Source organism: Maylandia zebra, linkage group LG11 (genome assembly GCF_041146795.1).
Source record: "Maylandia zebra isolate NMK-2024a linkage group LG11, Mzebra_GT3a, whole genome shotgun sequence".
Classification (NCBI taxonomy): Eukaryota; Metazoa; Chordata; class Actinopteri; order Cichliformes; family Cichlidae; genus Maylandia; species Maylandia zebra.
This window is the reverse complement of record NC_135177.1, coordinates 11,776,056-11,794,482: the sequence shown is the minus strand read 5'-3', so window position 1 is coordinate 11,794,482 and position 18,427 is coordinate 11,776,056. Positions and strand designations below refer to the sequence as shown.

Sequence of the window (18,427 nt, the reverse complement as noted above, 5' to 3'; positions counted from 1 at the left end):
CATCCTTTCTCTACAGAGGTTCTGTTTTTGCTTGGTCACTGACAAATAAAGTGGAAATGACAAATAAATAAATAAACAAAATGAAGGGTTTGGAGTGGCCCGGTCAAAGTCTGGAGTTAAATCAGATTGAGGTGTTTTGCCATGACTTGTCCTTGAAAACCTTCTAGTGTGGCTGAATTAAAACAATTCTGTAAACAAGAAAGAGGCAAAGTTCTTCTACAGCGAGATAAAAGAATCATTGCAGTTCTTGCTGGAAAAAACTACATTTTGTCCATACTTGGGTTATCTTTGTCTAATATTAAAATTAGTTTGAGGATCTGAAACACAAACTGAATGAACATCTTTTCTCCCCTCTTATTCACACATTTTCCCTGCATCTCTTCACATAAACCTCACTAAACACCTCAACCCAGATGGAGGATGCCAAAGTTGGCCTGCAAGCCTCTCTTCTGGTCAGATCTCCAGAAACTGGCGAGTTATTTGTGAACTTTGACCCAGAGATTCTGACGCAGATCAGAGAGGTGAACTGCATGACAAAGATGAATTTGGCAATCCCTCCCTTTGCTCTTCTACTGCTGCAAAAACAGGACGTCTTTAAGAAACACTACAATAGAATACAGGTGAGCATAGCACACAGTTGTAGCTAAAATTTCAAAAATGCATACAGTGAACAACCAAATGATCAAAGCTGCATGTAACTACAGGGAGTGCAGAATTATTAGGCAAATGAGTATTTTGTCCACATCATCCTCTTCATGCATGTTGTCTTACTCCAAGCTGTATAGGCTCGAAAGCCTACTACCAATTAAGCATATTAGGTGATGTGCATCCCTGTAATGAGAAGGGGTGTGGTCTAATGACATCAACGCCCTATATCAGGTGTGCATAATTATTAGGCAACGTCCTTTCCTTTGGCAAAATGGGTCAAAAGAAGGACTTGACAGGCTCAGAAAAGTCAAAAATAGTGAGATATCTTGCAGAGGGATGCAGCAGTCTCAAAATTGCAAAGCTTCTGAAGCGTGATCATCGAACAATCGAGCGTTTCATTCAAAATAGTCAACAGGGTCGCAAGAAGCGTGTGGAAAAACCAAGGCGCAAAATAACTGCCCATGAACTGAGAAAAGTCAAGCGTGCAGCTGCCAAGATGCCACTTGCCACCAGTTTGGCCATATTTCAGAGCTGCAACATCACTGGAGTGCCCAAAAGCACAAGGTGTGCAATACTCAGAGACATGGCCAAGGTAAGAAAGGCTGAAAGACGACCACCACTGAACAAGACACACAAGCTGAAACGTCAAGACTGGGCCAAGAAATATCTCAAGACTGATTTTTCTAAGGTTTTATGGACTGATGAAATGAGAGTGAGTCTTGATGGGCCAGATGGATGGGCCAGATGGATGGGCCCGTGGCTGGATTGGTAAAGAGCAGAGAGCTCCAGTCCGACTCAGACGCCAGCAAGGTGGAGGTGGAGTACTGGTTTGGGCTGGTATCATCAAAGATGAGCTTGTGGGGCCTTTTCGGGTTGAGGATGGAGTCAAGCTCAACTCCCAGTCCTACTGCCAGTTTCTGGAAGACACCTTCTTCAAGCAGTGGTACAGGAAGAAGTCTGCATCCTTCAAGAAAAACATGATTTTCATGCAGGACAATGCTCCATCACACGCGTCCAAGTACTCCACAGCGTGGCTGGCAAGAAAGGGTATAAAAGAAGAAAAACTAATGACATGGCCTCCTTGTTCACCTGATCTGAACCCCATTGAGAACCTGTGGTCCATCATCAAATGTAAGATTTACAAGGAGGGAAAACAGTACACCTCTCTGAACAGTGTCTGGGAGGCTGTGGTTGCTGCTGCACGCAATGTTGATGGTGAACAGATCAAAACACTGACAGAATCCATGGATGGCAGGCTTTTGAGTGTCCTTGCAAAGAAAGGTGGCTATATTGGTCGCTGATTTGTTTTTGTTTTGTTTTTGAATGTCAGAAATGTATATTTGTGAATGTGGAGATGTTATATTGGTGGCACTGGTAAAAATAAATAATTGAAATGGGTATATATTTGTTTTTTGTTAAGTTGCCTAATAATCATGCACAGTAATAGTCACCTGCACACACAGATATCCCCCTAAAATAGCTAAAACTAAAAACAAACTAAAAACTACTTCCAAAAACATTCAGCTTTGATATTAATGAGTTTTTTGGGTTCATTGAGAACATGGTTGTTGTTCAATAATAAAATTATTCCTCAAAAATACAACTTGCCTAATAATTCTGCACTCCCTGTAGGAGTATAAAACATCCTGGAATTGTGTTTAAATTCCACACAGATTTTTAAAAATGACTAAAATCGACAAAAACCCATTTTATTGTCAACTGAAAAATTCAGTTCATCCCTTTTGTGTGATTGCAAAAATGCTCCAACATGCATCTATCTCATTTCAGCTGATGTTGAGTGAGAACACTAGAGTGCGTGCCAAGATTCAGAGTGTCTTTGAACAGCTGGCCATGCCACATGTAGCTAAGGTAAGTGGACCGACCCTCGGCTACCAAAACTAGCAATTGGGACATGGAATGTCACCTCTCTCATGGAGAAGGAGCCTGAGTTAGTGTGTGAGTGTTGAGAGGTAGCGGCTAGATATGGTGGATGTGAATGGCTTGGGCTCTGGAACTAGTCTCCTGGAGACGCGCCCTTGGTGCGAGGTGGCCGGCTGGGATTGGGAATCCTAGAGTGATTGACCGAACAGTAAAGGACAGTCAGGCACAGGTTAAAGTCCAAAAAAGTGTTTTTTATTTAACCCAAAAAATGAACTTTGGTAAAAATAAAAAAAATCAACATCTTGGGCAAGAGATCAAAGCAACTGAGCTTGACTCAAAGTTAGTGTTTGTCCCTACCCTCACCTGTGGTCATGAGCTTTGGGTAGTGGAGGAGGTGACTGGGGAGAGGGAGGTCTCAGCTTCTCTACTTAGGCTGCTGCCCCAAGACCCAGCCCCGGATAAGGGTAAGAAAATGGATGGATGGATGTGTCTGTGAAGGTTCTCAGTCATCGTAGTCTAAGGATGGATGGTTTCCCTCTGTTCTTTATCATGTCGATGTCAAATCCTTCATGTTGTGCACGCTCCAGTTAGCTAAATTATGTTTTCCAGTGCTAGCTAATAAAGCTTTGTTTTGATTTTATATTTCTCTGCAAAGTCCTGCATTTCAGTCCAACCCAGCATCCCATGATCGAGCGTCATGTGATTACATAAAAGTTCAAAATAGGACTCATTTTATTTGATTTCATTTGATTTTATGTTTTTATTTTCAGTTGTCTCTAGTAAGTCAGAAGAACACACAAAAAAATGTTAGATCCTTTTTTATTGTTGCTTGGTTTCGTCATGAATCTTTTCTAAGCATTAAACTGGTGACAGGTATGAGACTGACTGTCACAGCAGGTTGCTTACAAAGTGCATCACCATCATCATACCATACATGACTTACTTGACAGGTGGATGAGGCTATACAACCGGGTTTGACCTCCCTCAACTGGACATCTCTGAATATTGACAAGTATCTCGACCGCATCGACAAAGTGTTGGGTAAGCAAAAAATGTAACGAGATCGATCCTGTACACGCTGACACGAGACATTCCTGCAACTCAGCACTGGCTGCGTGTGATTAATGGATTTATTGCATAGGTGGCTTTCTCACAAGTAACACTCATATATTCAATAGATTCTTTCTCTCTCTACACATTGCCTTTTTTTATACTGAATTGTCTGTTTATCACTGTTCTCTCCTTTGTTCAAACGCATAACAAGTTCCCCTTGATTTTTCCCTCTTTCCCTTATTTTTGGTGGGTTTGTGTCCCTCCCTTTCTCTTTTGTGTGGTTTTTTTTGTCTGTTTAGCTGATCTTGAGTTGCTGATGGACAGAGTGAATGACCTGGTGGAGTTTAGAATAGAAGCAGTACTGCAGGAGATGAGCATATCCAACCTGTGTGTCCTGCCAGAGGATGAGCCTGTGACCTGTGAGGAGTTTGTTCAAACCACCAGGGTAAACGAAGACAAATAAAATAAAAGTATCCGCTGGGTTATTGTTGCTCTACTAAGTCTGTGTAACTATGCAGACATCTGAAAGATGCTATCAATATTTATTAAGTGGTTTTGGTAATTCTCACACATTTAAAATACTTTTTTCTGTATTTAAACATTATTTCTTATTCTAAAGATTAATTACATTGAACTGAACTGTATATCTGCATGTGTCTAGGACCTTTGCATAAGACAAGCCCAGAAAGTGAACATGAAGAGCTCACTGGTGGAGGAGGCAGCTAATGAACTGATCAACATGCTGCTAGAGTTTGACCACAATCAGAGAGAGGAGGTGGAGAAGTTTGAGGAAGAAAGCTGCACAGAGAGCAAGACCATAGACCACAATGACAGTGAAGGTATGCTGACAGTTTCCTTTCACGATCAAACACAATACAGTGTGATAATTATGATTCAATGCTGTAAGAGACAAGTTAAAAAAGGCAGTTCAAAGGTTTTTAAAGGAAAGGGGATTACCTTTTTTAGGACCTTGTTGTTTTTACTTTTATTATAATGCTGATTTATTCAAGGTGAAGTGTTGCTGAAGGTGTTCGTATTGACTGTAAACGTGTCACCTTCTTAGGTGATGACGAGCGTCTCTTCTCCAGAAACACGCTGCTACATTCTGCTAGTGTTGGTCCTTCTTCTCCGTTGGTGAGGAGGAAGAAGAAGAGGGACTTGATGGAAGTGATGGAGCAGGAAGCCCAGGAGCTGCTGTCCTACTTCAACCACCGTAATGTGGATGCCTTGCTCAAAGTGACACGCAACACCCTTGAGATGTTGCGCAAGCGCATACATACGTCCTCGCTCATACACTTCTCTGGTGCGTCTTGTTTAATTGTTTGCTATATTTCTGTAAAGGCCTAAAATATTTAAAATAAGCTCATAAAATGTCTATTCCAATACTTTATGTGTGTTACCCTTCTCTCCCTCTGAAGCTGCAAGTGACCCAACCAGCCATGGCAAAAGCAGCGATCACCATGCAATCTTCAGAGTAAACATGACCCTTTCCATCCCTAACATTGTCATGGTTCCAGCTTTGGAGGAGGTTCAACAGGCTCTAAACCGCGCTGTAGAGTGTGTAGTCAGTGTCAGCAAAGGAGTCAGCCAGTGGAGCAAAGAAAGGATATCTAAGGTGAATAAAGGAAAAATCAATTTGTGACATTTAGCTTGATAACTGTAATAAACTGTTAGAACTGCTCTTTTTAAACTAATATTGTCGTGGTCCAGCAGTGTACTAAATAAACCCGGAGGTTTTACATTCCCCTTTCCAGAGACAAATGAATGAAAGGCGAATGGCAGCACTGAAACAAGACAGCTCTGAGAGCGAAACAGAGGACGGAGCAACAACATACAGAAGCTTGGCTGGTAATAGAGAACATTATCACTTTCATAGCTTAACCTCAGACCTTCAACAGCTCCCAACTGTGTCAGCTCACTCATTTTTAAAATTTTAAGATTTGCTGTTTTCAGCATACAATTACAACTCGATTTTACAGCTCAGCAGAGCAAGCAAATATCTGACCAGGGGCAGAAACACATAATATTGCTTGGGGAGGAAAATATTCAAGAATTTCATATTTAATGCAAATTAAATACATATTTAATTAGAAAGCGGCAGGGATAATCAATTTCCACTATGAAAAGCACATTTTACTTTTAGAAATTATATATACAGAGAGAGAAAAACTAAATGGAAGTAATTCCATTATTAACATGTTCTCTTGTAAAAAGACCTGTAACATATAATTATTTTAAAAGCCCAGAAGTTAATATTTGGAAGAATAATGTCCATCATTTCTGCTCAATGTGTTTTCTGTGAAATTCTGTCATTTTCAGATGGCAGTACCTCAGACATGTCAGCTTCTGTGATCCAGGCCATCCCGTTCCAAGCCAGAAATTACTACAAGAGTGTGTCTGAGAACAAGGAAATAGCCAAGCTAATCTCTGTACTTAGCACCTCTATCACCTCCAGTAAAAAGGTACATGGCACTTAATTAAGCTATTTTTTATATGAAACTAATCCAAACTTAGCTGTCTTTTATTAAATCATGCCATACACTTTTTATATTTCTTTATCCCACATTTACAACAGATATTTTCATCTATATTTCTGTATATTTAATGAATATAAATGTCTTTTATTTTTCTATAAGTGCACTTCATTTCATATTCTCCTGTTGATATTAATGTGCAGGAAGTGGTGACCGCTCTACATCACTTTAGCCGTTACCATCACATCTGGAGGAAAGACCGTGAAGAGACCATGAGGAAGTACGTTGAAATGTATGGTTTCTATATAAATCTGCTTATCTGACATCGCACTAGTGCTATTTTTGTTTGTGTTTTGAACAGATTTATCGAGGGGAGTCCCTTGTTATCGGAGTTTGAGAGCCAGATTCTTTTCTATCGAGATCTAGAGCTGGAAGTAAACTCTGAACCAGAGTATATTGCTGTAGGAGCCTTGGCGCTATTCACAGGTCTTATTAAGTTACAAATTTAAAACCGGCATGAATGAGATTTTTGAGATTTTCAGCAAGTTAAATGATGCTCTCTGCATGCTCATATTACTTCCTGCCAGCACCCTTAAAGATGTCCCTCTCTGCTGAAATCAAGAATTGGATGGTGGACTACGGACTTTACTGTAACAGGAAATGTCGCTCAGAGATGGAGCACATTTTTGCTTTTGTAGATGAAGCAGGAAAGAAACTGAATCGACAGATCAAAGACCTGGATGATATTCGTATTGCCATGGCCGCACTGAAGGAGATCAGAGAGCACCAGATATCTATTGATTTTCAAGTTGGGCCCATAGAGGTAAACCACAGCATCACATATTTATCGAAGCTCTTTTTATACACACAAATACACACAGTGGGAAAGAGACATTTTTAGCTGTTTGACTTTATGAGTCTGTACAAGAAGCTCAGAAAGAAATAATTACACATTTGCACATTCTAGTTTTTGTCAGGTGGAAGACTTAGTATCTTATTTTTCCTCACAGGAGTCCTATGCCATGCTCCATAAGTATGAACTGTCAGTGGCTAAAGAGGAGGCTGAAAAAGTGGATACTCTGCGCTACACTTGGGAAAAGCTCTTGTCCCGGAGCACAGAGGTGCAGAACGAGCTGGTCGCCTTGCAGCCAAACTTCAGAGAAGAACTGGTCAGCAATGTGGAGACCTTTCTGGAAGACTGCCAACACTTTTATCAAGATTATGAAAAGGTAAAGTATCTATGGCTGTTTGCTCTGTTTCAATTAAACTTTTTATTTTAATTCAACAAATAAATGCTCAGTTAATTACAGTTAAGGTTAGTTTTAATAATAGCTACTAAAATGACACTTTTCCCTCTCTGTTTAAGGATGGTCCCATGGTTGTGGGACTTGCACCCCAAGATGCCAGTGACCGGCTGATCATGTTCCAGGTTGGTTAGTGATTAATTATTTTGTCTCTCTGTCAGTTAGTAAATATTTAGATCCTGCATTGACCTGATGCCTCAGAAAAGTAGTTACTTGAAACTGATGTTAAAAGAGCTATTATATTTTTATTATTATTATTACTATTATTATACTATTACAGTTTCTATTTCATGGTTAGCAGATTTTTTATTCTGTATAAATTATACTCAGATAATTGCAAATGTTTTACCTCAAATGTGTAATGTTTTAAAGTCCATCAGAGCGTAAGCTGTACCTAATCGTAGCTCTTCTCCTCTTCAGAATCGATTTGACAACCTGTTCAGGAAGTACATCACTTACACGGGAGGCGAAGAGCTCTTTGGACTTCCTGTTACCCAGCATCCTCAGCTATTGGAGATTAGGAAGCAACTGGCTCTGCTGCAGAAGTTGTACGGCCTTTACAACAATGTCATCGATACAGTTAATGGCTACTATGATATCCTCTGGGCTGACATCTGCATCGAGAAGATTAATAATGAGCTGCTCGACTTTCAGACGAGGTTTGGCAATTTATTTGTTTGTTTTTTATTCAAGCAACTGTTGAACTCTTTTAACTGTAGATGTAGTAACATGAGCTTAAAATATGTTAATGAAGAAGGAGACGTTTTCAGGAAAGAAGCTGAACTGGAAACAAACAAAACTGACTATGTGAGAAAATAACCTTCTCATACTGTGTAATCAAGCCCTCTCATTACTGCAGGAATTGGTGACATCACAAAGAGAAAGAAAAAAAAGCAGAATTAAATTAAATGATTTTCATTAGTCCATCCATAAACATCACTCTTATTTTCAGGCATTAAAGAAACTGCTTCCTCTCACTTGCTACAATATGGAAACTTGTTTCGAGATGTTATAATTTCGAAATACTAACCCAAAAGTTTTACATAACAACAAAAAAAGTTTTTTTTTTTCCAGTGGCAGAAACAAAGCTTCCTGTTCTTCATCAACACTGCATTAATATTTCAGTCTCACAATGCAAAGCTAATCTTTGCCCTTTATGTGGTCACATTTGTCCAGCATGTGTCAAATGGACACTGAAGGGGAAAGAGGCTAATAGGCTACAGGCTAGTTTATTTTACCTAAAGAAATTAAGAGCAAGTTTTAATATAGCTGGAAGGGATTACTTGACAATGAAAATCTAGATAAACATTAGAAGCAGTCAGAAGGAAAATATAGAGCTATAGTCAGAGCTGAAGAAGAGAGGATATTTGTTTCCTCTGGCAGAAATGTCAGCTATCTGTTGTGGAGGTGTTGATTTGGTTGAGTGAAGCTATGAACAGACACTGATGCATGAACTTTTGCTCTGTGCTAGTAAGGAAGGATACTCAACAAGTTGTCCAATCCAATGACTCTTGTAGCGTTAATACCAAACTTGAAGTGTGTTGTAATACTTTTCCTTTAACAAACAAAATGTCAACTATACATCTAATCTAGTTCATGTCAACTTTACTTGACTTCAGCAGAGCTAAAGTGTAGTTTAGAAAGAAGACAATAAATATGAGTTTGACTGTCACGTCCTGTGAACTACCAGGTGTCGAAAACTGCCTCGTGCTCTGAAAGAGTGGCAGGCCTTTCAGGATCTGAAGAAAACGATTGATGAATTCAGTGAGTGCTGCCCCCTGCTGGAACTCATGACTAACAAAGCAATGATGGCCCGGCACTGGAAGAGGATAACGGAGGTTAGTGAAACATGGCCACTGGTGTAGCACTGCAACTCAATGTTATTGACTGAAATCAAGTCATCACCAGAACCTAATGATAATGATAATAGCTGTAATTTGTCCTGTTTTGTATCCAGGTGACTGGCCATACCTTTGAGGTGGAAACTGATACATTCAAGCTGTGTAACATAATGGAGGCTCCTCTACTCAAGTATAAAGAAGAGATTGAGGTACAAACGAATCATTAGCTGCTAATTCAAGGTGTTTTCTTTTTTATTTGATATAATAAATTCCAAATAAAATACAAGTTTGGAAAATTGTTTGGAGGAAATGAAAACATTTAAAAAGTTTAAAGAGTAATATATTGAATTAACTGATAGGTGGTCCTGTTCAGTGCAAACACCAATCCTGTTTTTTCAGTGCATATGCATCTGTTTGCCATCAGCATTTTTATTGCTAACATTTAAAAACATTTGGGGGGCGGGATTCTTGTGCAGGATATCTGCATCAGTGCTGTGAAAGAGCGTGATATTGAACAAAAGCTGAAGCAAGTGATCGCTGAGTGGGACAACAAGACTTTTACATTTGCCAGTTTTAAGACCCGTGGGGAGTTGCTGCTGAGAGGAGACAGCACATCAGAGATCATTGCCAGCATGGAGGATAGCCTAATGATCTTGGGATCCCTTATGAGCAACCGGTACGGCAGTGTTGAGTGTCATTATCATTAGTGTCGGTAGTGATGATCTTCTTCCACAGCTGTGGGAAATCTAGACATTAGACGAGCCACACACAGGTGTGCGTCCCTAAGTAAGGCGAACGTGAAGATTTACCTTCTTTTTCAGGTACAACACCCCATTTAAAGCCCAGATTCAGAAGTGGGTTCAGAATCTCTCCAACACCACTGATATTATCGAGCACTGGATGACTGTCCAGAACCTGTGGATCTATCTGGAGGCTGTGTTTGTGGGTGGAGATATCGCCAAACAGTTGCCTAAGGTGAACAACATTTCAGGATGTGATTCATATTGGTTATCAGGCTTAAACATGGACTCCAAATGCAGTTTAAAAGGCAATTTCAGTTTAAAAGGCAAACAAGTGAACTGAACTGAAATTACTCATTTGCAGTTACACAATTTACATAAAAAAAATTCTCTTTACATCATTATCAGATTTCTGGACAATATTCTGGGTGTTTAGGTGCAGTAGTGCATTAATGTGCCAGGCGTTGAGTTTCTTTTATTTTCATTTTCAAAAATTATATTTCACAGTCTCTTGAGCGAAATAAATCACTGGTCCAGGCAATGTTTTCAGGCCACAGTGTTTTGACATTTAAAAGAAGAAGAAATAATAGTGAAATGTTGCCTTTGTAAGATTGTTTTACGAGCTTAATTCTAAAATCAGCGCCAAACAGCGTCCAAGCATTTAAAAGAAACAACTAAATACAAAATAAAATAATAAAACAGTCTGATCATGAGATAATTGACTAACTCAATCTTTTTAGGAAGCAAAGCGTTTCTCTAACATTGATAAGTCATGGGTGAAGATCATGATGCGAGCCCATGAAATGCCCAATGTGGTACAGTCATGCGTGGGGGATGAGACCATGGGACAGCTGCTTCCACATCTCCTCGAACAGCTGGAGATCTGTCAGAAGTCTCTAACAGGGTGAGTAGAAAAAACTTAAAACACCACCATGGCCCTTATTTTTAGGTTCTAATGAACTTAACCACCAAAAGAAAGGTAGAAGATTTTAAACGATAATCAGTAGTGAGGGTAAGTGAAGTGACTGATTTCCTTTTTTATGCTGTACAGTTAACTATCTGGTTTATTGTATTGTCTGTCAGATGATACTTTGTATTGATTTTTTTAAAATTATGTGGTCAAACAGTTATCTGGAGAAGAAGCGTCTGCTGTTTCCTCGTTTCTTCTTTGTCTCTGATCCTGCCCTGCTGGAGATCCTGGGCCAGGCCTCTGACTCCCACACCATCCAGGCCCACCTTCTCAATGTCTTTGACAATATCAAGTGTGTCCAGTTTCATGAAAAGGTGGATTATGTTCTTTTTTTGTTGTTTATCTTAAACACTTAACCTTCTGAAAAATATGTGATTGTAACATGAAAGTAATAAAATATAATAGCTGCTTTAATGTCAAATTGAATGAACTAATCAGAGTAATGTAGAATTTGAAAAATATACTTTTTATAAGAAAAATAACTTCATCATTGTAGTTATAATAATCGATCTAATCAGTGTTGCCTTTCACAGATATATGACCGCATTCTGGCCGTGTCATCACGCGAGGGAGAGACTGTGGAGCTCGACCGTCCCGTCACAGCTGAAGGGAACGTGGAGGTGTGGCTCAATGCTCTGCTGAAAGAATCCCAGAGGTCTTTGCACCTTGTGATCAGACAAGCTGCTCTGGCTATCCAGGACTCTGGCTTCCAGCTAATTGACTTCCTCAACTCCTTCCCATCTCAAGTAAGTCATTGTCCAAATCCAGGAACTAATCCGCAAACGTTTTAAAACATTGATTCGACCACAACTGGCTATCCTTGTGGAGCAAGGACGGCGCTGCTCAAAAACAGAAACCTGTGTAGCCTAAAGAGGCAATCTACTATGAACATTGTAATAAACTCCAAAATAAATTCTAAAGAAAGTTGGGATGCTCCAAAATGTAAGTTAAAATAGGATGCAATGATTCGCAAGTCTTATAAACCCATATAATAAATCTAGCAAATGTTTAAAACTGAGAAAACTATTTTGAGATAAAATATTGGCTCATTTTGAATTTAATGACTACAACGACAGCCAACAAGAGTCTGGATAAATTAGTGGTAGTAAAAAAAACAGCTGGAACATTTTGCAACTAATTAGGATATCTGGCAACAGCTCAGTAATATGAGTGGATATAAATAGAGCATGTTAGATGAAAGAATTGGGCTGAGTTTCACTAATCTGCAAAAAACTAAAATTGTAGAACAATTACAGAATGATGTTCTTTAGTGTAAAATTGCAAATATGAATTTCCCGTCATCTACGTTACGTGATATCAAAAGATTTCAAGTATCTGGAGAAATCTCTGTGTGCAAGGCTGAAAATCAATATTGGATGCCTGCGAGCTTCAGACCCTCAGGCAGCACTGCATTACAAACAGACCTGATTCTGTCATGGAAATCACTGCATGGGCTCAGGAACACCTCCAGAAAATCAATGTGTGGGAGCACAGTTTGCTGTACAGGCTAAAGCTCTATGCTGCAAAGAAAAAGCCATGTGTGAACATGATCCAGAATCACCGTTATATTCTCTGGACCAGAGGTCATTTAACACTGACTGAGCCAATGTGGAAAACTTTTTATACAACATGGAGACCACATCCTCACGCAATCTGTCTTTTTCTGCTCTCTCTCATGGTATGGGGGTGCATTAGTGCCTATGAAACTGGCAGCTTCCACATCTGGATAGATACCACCATTGCTGAAAAGTATCTAAATGTTTTAGAGCAAAATATGCTCCAATCCAGTCATGTCCCTGTCTTTTTCAGGGAACAACCTGCATATTTCAGCTAAATCGCATACTTTGTAGAAGGATACTCTGGGTTTTTAACTGCCTTACATCAGTCCAGACTGTTCACCACCTGGAAACATCCTGTGTCAGAATAGAACTGGGCAATATTCCTTACCCACGTACAGTTGCTGGTCTCCCCAGTTCCCAGATGTTTACTGACTGTTGTTAAAAGTGAACAAGTATTTTTTTTCTTAAAAGGGTGTGTTTTCTATAAGTATTTGTTATTGTTTCTATGTTCTGTTGTGACTAAAATATGGGTTATTGAGATTTGCAAATCATTGCGTTCTGTTTTTATTTATATTGTACTCAGCATCCCAACTTTTGGGAATTGGGGCTGTTATTTTCTCTGTAAATCTTGGGGTGTGGTACTAAACTGCTATAGTATTCCTTCATCAAAACAATAGTTAGATTTCTAAGGTCATCGGTACATTTGACCATTTTGATGTGTTTTGTTTTTTGCACATTAATGTAGGTGGGGTTACTGGGTATTCAGATGATTTGGACAAGGGACTCAGAAGAAGCTCTGACCAATGCCCGATACGATCGTCGCATCATGTCCAAAACCAACCAGTTCTTCCTGGATCTCCTTAACACCCTGATTGACATGACCACAAGAGACTTGGAGGCTGTGGAGAGGACCAAGTATGAGACCCTCATCACTATTCATGTCCACCAGAGGGACATATTTGATGAACTGGTGAGTATGTTGATCATTCGGTGAAAAGAGGCCAGAGACATCCGAGCTGGGATCAGTTAGACTGACGCTGAACTGTGCACATGAACGCTTTGCAATTTCTGTTCAAGATTAGAATCTCCGGCTCAAAATAGCAACCACTCTGTAAACTGTGTTTGATATTCAGACTCCCAAGGGCTGCCATGTCAGAATACAAAATGTTGTTTACTGCAGCGAGTAAATTCTGTCGAAAGTAGTCAGAGGGGTTTTAATGGCAGTCAAGTAATATTTAAAGTCACGACTGTGTTTGAATCTCCACTTAAGGCAGAATAAGCATGTTGCTGAACCCCAAGGTTAATAGAAGCAGTTTGAAGAAACTTTATTTGGATGTGTTTTTTCAGTTCTTTCTAAAATCATTTGTATTTATTTAGCTCATACCATTAATTTGTCCTGCTCATGTTCCTTTGTCCTGTTTGTTTCTAAACACATTTTTGCCTCACCTTATTTCCTCTCCAATAATATATCACACTGCTACTTTTCTACCCCCACTGTATTTTTTCTCACACATATTCTGCTTTTTATCTCTTCTATTCATTACTATTCTAATTCATTTTGTACTTTTTCCCATTTGCATCATTTTAACTTGCTGGACTTTTCTCTTCCCTCCTTTTCACTCTCCCCTATCCTTTACCTTCCTTTCTTCCCATTTCACTTCATGACCTCTTCGTTCATCCTCCACTTTCTTGCTTCTCTTCTCTTTCCACCCTTTTAATGTTACCCTCCTGTCACCGAAATCCCTCCTCACACATCCCGCCCTTCCACCTTTCTTCCCCTCTTTTATCTGGCTTTCATCTCTCTTTTCAAATAATCTTCTGAGTGGTGCCCTTCAATTTCTTATTCTTCACATGCCATCTCCCTTCTCGCTTCACTTCTGTTTCCATCCCCTTGTCTCCTTCTGCCCTCTCTTTCCCTCTTTCCCTGTCTCTTATCGCTACCCTTTCTCCACCTAGTGCCGGTTGCATGTCAAAAGCTCCAGTGACTTTGAATGGCTGAAGCAGTGCCGTTTCTACTTCAATGAGGACTCAGACAAGATGATCATCAACATTACAGATGTGGGCTTTGTCTACCAGAATGAATTCTTGGGGTGTACCGAAAGGCTTGTCATTACACCTTTGACGGACAGGTAAAGCAGACATACGTCAGTAAAATGTATCATAATGGCAAAAGTCATATGCACACACACTAATAAGAAAATAAAGGAAAAAAACAGCAGTATAACTTTTCTTTTTTGCAGTTTAAACAAAGACAGTGTAACCTTGGAGTGACTGTACAGAAAACGTGACTCTGCCTTTGTAACTAAGTCAGAAATGCATGCTGCATCATGCATCAGTTATTTTAGGAACCCACTCTAGATTTATGCTGAAAACTTGACCGTGATTGTTCGTTGTAATGTCAAGTTTCATGAAATGGATTAAACTTTCTGTGGTTGACTAATGACTGGATTTGTAAAGCAAAGAAAAAAAGACAACTCGGGGACTGTGAGGATGAGAAATTAGAAAGCAGGATGAAGCAGGATGAAGCAGTCTTACACAGCGATCATCACATCTGTAACTAACAGGCGATATGAATGACAGAAAGAAAAGGAAAGAGGATCAGACAGAGTGAGGGAGACAGCAGTCCAACAACAAGAAGTGTCTTAGTAACAGACACAGAGGGTAAAATATGAGAAGAGACAAGGAGGGAAAAAAAGATGAGGAGAGACAAGGAGGAGATGTGAGAGGACAGCACTAGGGAGGGAGTTACCATCTAACATCAGACAGCAGCTCTCCAAAAAAGTGGCATGCTGGCCTTATGGCTAGAGGCGCCAAGACAGCTCTGCTTTTCCATCATTTTCTCATGCTGTCTTTCTTCTTTGTTTTGCTTGCTATCATTGTCCTACCTCCTCGCTGCCACCACATCACGTTAAAAAAGGGAAAGGTGCAAGTGGTCCTAAATTGTGGCAAAAAAGATGTTGGGATGAAAAAAGTAAATCTGGTTACGGAGTGGTCAGAATTAATCTGTATCTGCTGAAGGAGAGAAAATATGTCAGTATCCCCAGCTTTACCATGATTTTTACCCCGAGGTCAGTCATTGTAATGAAGATGGAGACCAGTGACCAGAGGGCTAGGTCCTGTTGTCAGTCATCCTGATTGCTGATGTGTCCTTGAGCAAATCGCTGAATCCCCATCAGCTTCAGGGGCAGGGTTCTAAAGCTTAATCCTTGAACCTTGTGGAGAATGAGATCACGTTCATTTGTGGTCATTTTGAGTATGGATATTATTAGCTTATGAATTTATGAAATGATTCATGATTTATGAAATTAGATTGTTATTATGTTTGTGTGTCTACAATTGGACAGGTGTTACATCACTTTAGCCCAAGCTCTTGGTATGAGTATGGGTGGAGCACCTGCTGGTCCAGCTGGAACAGGTATGAAAATTCGTCACACAGTATCTATCTATTTTTTGGAAATTACATTGAATCAAAAAGAAAATGCAACATTTTATAGGAATGAAAACCTAGAACTGGTATGCAAAACTTATGATTTCGGAATGGGACAGACATGTTAAAAAGCTGTTCCAAGGTTTGCCAAGTGTTAAAGTAATTGAATTTAACCATTTTAAATATAGATAATTTACCCTTCTAGACTCTATACAACTCAGGTCATTTAAATGAAGAATCAAACAACACAGCTATCTCAGTCGGGAACGGCTTCATTACAGAGTTAGCTTTGATAGTTTCTATTATGAGATCATTTGTTGTCAGGTTTTCTATCAGCATACAAATGGTTGCATTTCAGTTTAGGCTGTGAAAATGTTGCCTTTTGTTATCAGGAAAGACCGAGACCATAAAAGACATGGGTCGCTGTTTGGGAAAGTACGTTGTGGTCTTCAACTGCTCTGACCAGATGGACTTCAGAGGCTTGGGGAGAATATTTAAAGGTGAGAATCACTAAGTAAAGTCATGCTATAAGTGTCATGATAGACTGTGTGGCAAGCAGGAAGTACGTACCAATTGCAGAACTCATGAGACAGAATCAACTTAAAGAGGCAGCGTTTATTGCTGGGAGGCTTTACATAAAGATTAAACTTCACAAAAAACAAACCAAAACCCCAAACTAGAAAACTCGAAACTAAACTGGACACTTGAGTCTAAAAACTAAGAAGCACAAACTAGGAAAACAAACCAGGACTGGGAACTAGAATTTCCTCAGGAATTCGGAGGGGAAAAAACAGACAGCATGGTGAGGGTACGACATGACACAGAGCAAGGAAAACACAGGACTGGAGCAATCAGGGAACGGGAGACAGGAGGGAAACACAGCTCGGGGAGAAATCAGAGCTAACGAGACAAGGTGAAGCAAAACCAGACACACTGGAAGCACAACAGGCACAGAGACACAGACTTGACACTGAACATAGGGACACGGGAACAAGAACTAGAAATCACAGAGCAACAAACTAGAGAGCTAGAAATACTGAGACAGAAACCAAAACACTAACAGTGATAACCATGATGAACTCAAAGATCAAAAACACAACAAAACTCAAAACACTGGGTCACCGACCCAGGACCGTGACAATAAATATATACCCAGAAAGAAGTTTAAGGGTTTGAGTTATCAGGTTATAGACCTGTGGGGGGTTTTTTTTGCTAATAAATCATAACAATACAGATAAAAAAAAACAACAATCACACAATATGTAATGTCAGATATCTTATTTGTTTGCAGCGGACGGACCATAGCTCTGTGTTTATGTGATTTACCAGGTCTGGCTCAGTCTGGTTCGTGGGGCTGTTTTGACGAGTTCAACCGCATCGACCTCCCAGTTCTTTCTGTGGCAGCCCAGCAGATCGCGATAGTTCTCACCTGCAAGAAGGAACGTCGCAAAAATTTTGTCTTCACAGATGGAGACAATGTGGACATGAACCCAGAGTTTGGCATCTTCCTTACCATGGTTAGTGATGGAAGTAGAACAAGACTGCTAATATCTATTTGACTGGTCAGAGGAAATATCTAAAGGAGGCAGTTCTTAACATCAGTAAATGACACCTTAGTTAACAGAATGAATATTGAAGTGTATGAACTGTATCTGTTTCAGATGGTGCCTGGACATGCTGTGCATGCATGGACATCAATATTTACTCTTGGCTGTTAGATTTATCGCATAATGATTCCTTTTTTTTTAAAGCAAAATTTTTAATCTTGAAAACTGAAATGAATCACAAATAACACTAAATTGAACTCTAACATGTAATATTTTATAAGTCAGTTTTTGAATTAAACTTTGGGCTCTGCCTGCTATTTCATGTGATTTATTTCTTAGAGTAATAGTTAAATCGCTTTATCTCCTTGCCTCATTTGCTGTCCTGAGGCAAGTCATTAAACATAACAGTGGAATAATTCCTCCCTGTGGCGAGAGGGGTCAGAGATCATTTTCCTCTTTTTTATTCTGTGTGTGTGTGTGTGTGTGTGTGTGTGTGTACATTAGTATAGACAAGCTTTGTGAAACAGGCTGTGTCTGTAGGCTGTGTCTGCTGAAGTTGAAGGATAGCGTTTGTGATGAAGATGAACTACATTCCAGTATAAACTTCATCCATTTAGTTTCATTGTTGTTGCATTCTAGTCTGTCATCTAAATCAGCGGTCTCCAACCTTTTTTGCGCCACGGACCGGTTTATGCCCAACAATATTTTCACGGACCGGCCTTTAAAAATACAACAAAATAAAACTAGTACCGCTACTGAAAAATAGAAGAGTTATTCATAACACACGTGAAAAGACCCAGGAAAACTGAGTTAACGATAAAAACGATGACAAAATAACGCAGAAAACCGATAAAAACCCTGAAAACCATACATTTCACACCTGAGCCTCAACTCTCGCGGCCCGGTACCAAACGACTCATGGACCGGTACCGGTCCGAGGCCCGGGGACCACTGATCTAAATTTCTAATGCAGTAGAATGGGC

The 18,427-nt window shown here is 39.7% G+C and overlaps 1 protein-coding gene across 1 annotated transcript in view; it reads left to right on the top strand.

The window, feature by feature from the left end:
* dnah5 (dynein, axonemal, heavy chain 5) overlaps positions 1-18,427 on the top strand; it is a 104,185-nt gene that overhangs the window by 16,726 nt on the left and 69,032 nt on the right. The window contains exons 16-42 of the mRNA XM_076889783.1: positions 414-620; positions 2,437-2,517; positions 3,480-3,570; positions 3,882-4,027; positions 4,244-4,421; positions 4,646-4,885; positions 5,001-5,197; positions 5,337-5,430; positions 5,902-6,044; positions 6,260-6,336; positions 6,418-6,542; positions 6,644-6,879; positions 7,067-7,285; positions 7,423-7,485; positions 7,781-8,019; positions 9,051-9,198; positions 9,318-9,410; positions 9,678-9,877; positions 10,023-10,176; positions 10,682-10,845; positions 11,069-11,225; positions 11,445-11,657; positions 13,216-13,440; positions 14,427-14,599; positions 15,815-15,885; positions 16,290-16,397; positions 17,227-17,414. Coding sequence (XP_076745898.1) covers positions 414-620; positions 2,437-2,517; positions 3,480-3,570; positions 3,882-4,027; positions 4,244-4,421; positions 4,646-4,885; positions 5,001-5,197; positions 5,337-5,430; positions 5,902-6,044; positions 6,260-6,336; positions 6,418-6,542; positions 6,644-6,879; positions 7,067-7,285; positions 7,423-7,485; positions 7,781-8,019; positions 9,051-9,198; positions 9,318-9,410; positions 9,678-9,877; positions 10,023-10,176; positions 10,682-10,845; positions 11,069-11,225; positions 11,445-11,657; positions 13,216-13,440; positions 14,427-14,599; positions 15,815-15,885; positions 16,290-16,397; positions 17,227-17,414 — 4,230 coding nt within the window. The remainder of the gene's footprint in view (positions 1-413; positions 621-2,436; positions 2,518-3,479; positions 3,571-3,881; positions 4,028-4,243; positions 4,422-4,645; positions 4,886-5,000; positions 5,198-5,336; positions 5,431-5,901; positions 6,045-6,259; positions 6,337-6,417; positions 6,543-6,643; positions 6,880-7,066; positions 7,286-7,422; positions 7,486-7,780; positions 8,020-9,050; positions 9,199-9,317; positions 9,411-9,677; positions 9,878-10,022; positions 10,177-10,681; positions 10,846-11,068; positions 11,226-11,444; positions 11,658-13,215; positions 13,441-14,426; positions 14,600-15,814; positions 15,886-16,289; positions 16,398-17,226; positions 17,415-18,427) is intronic.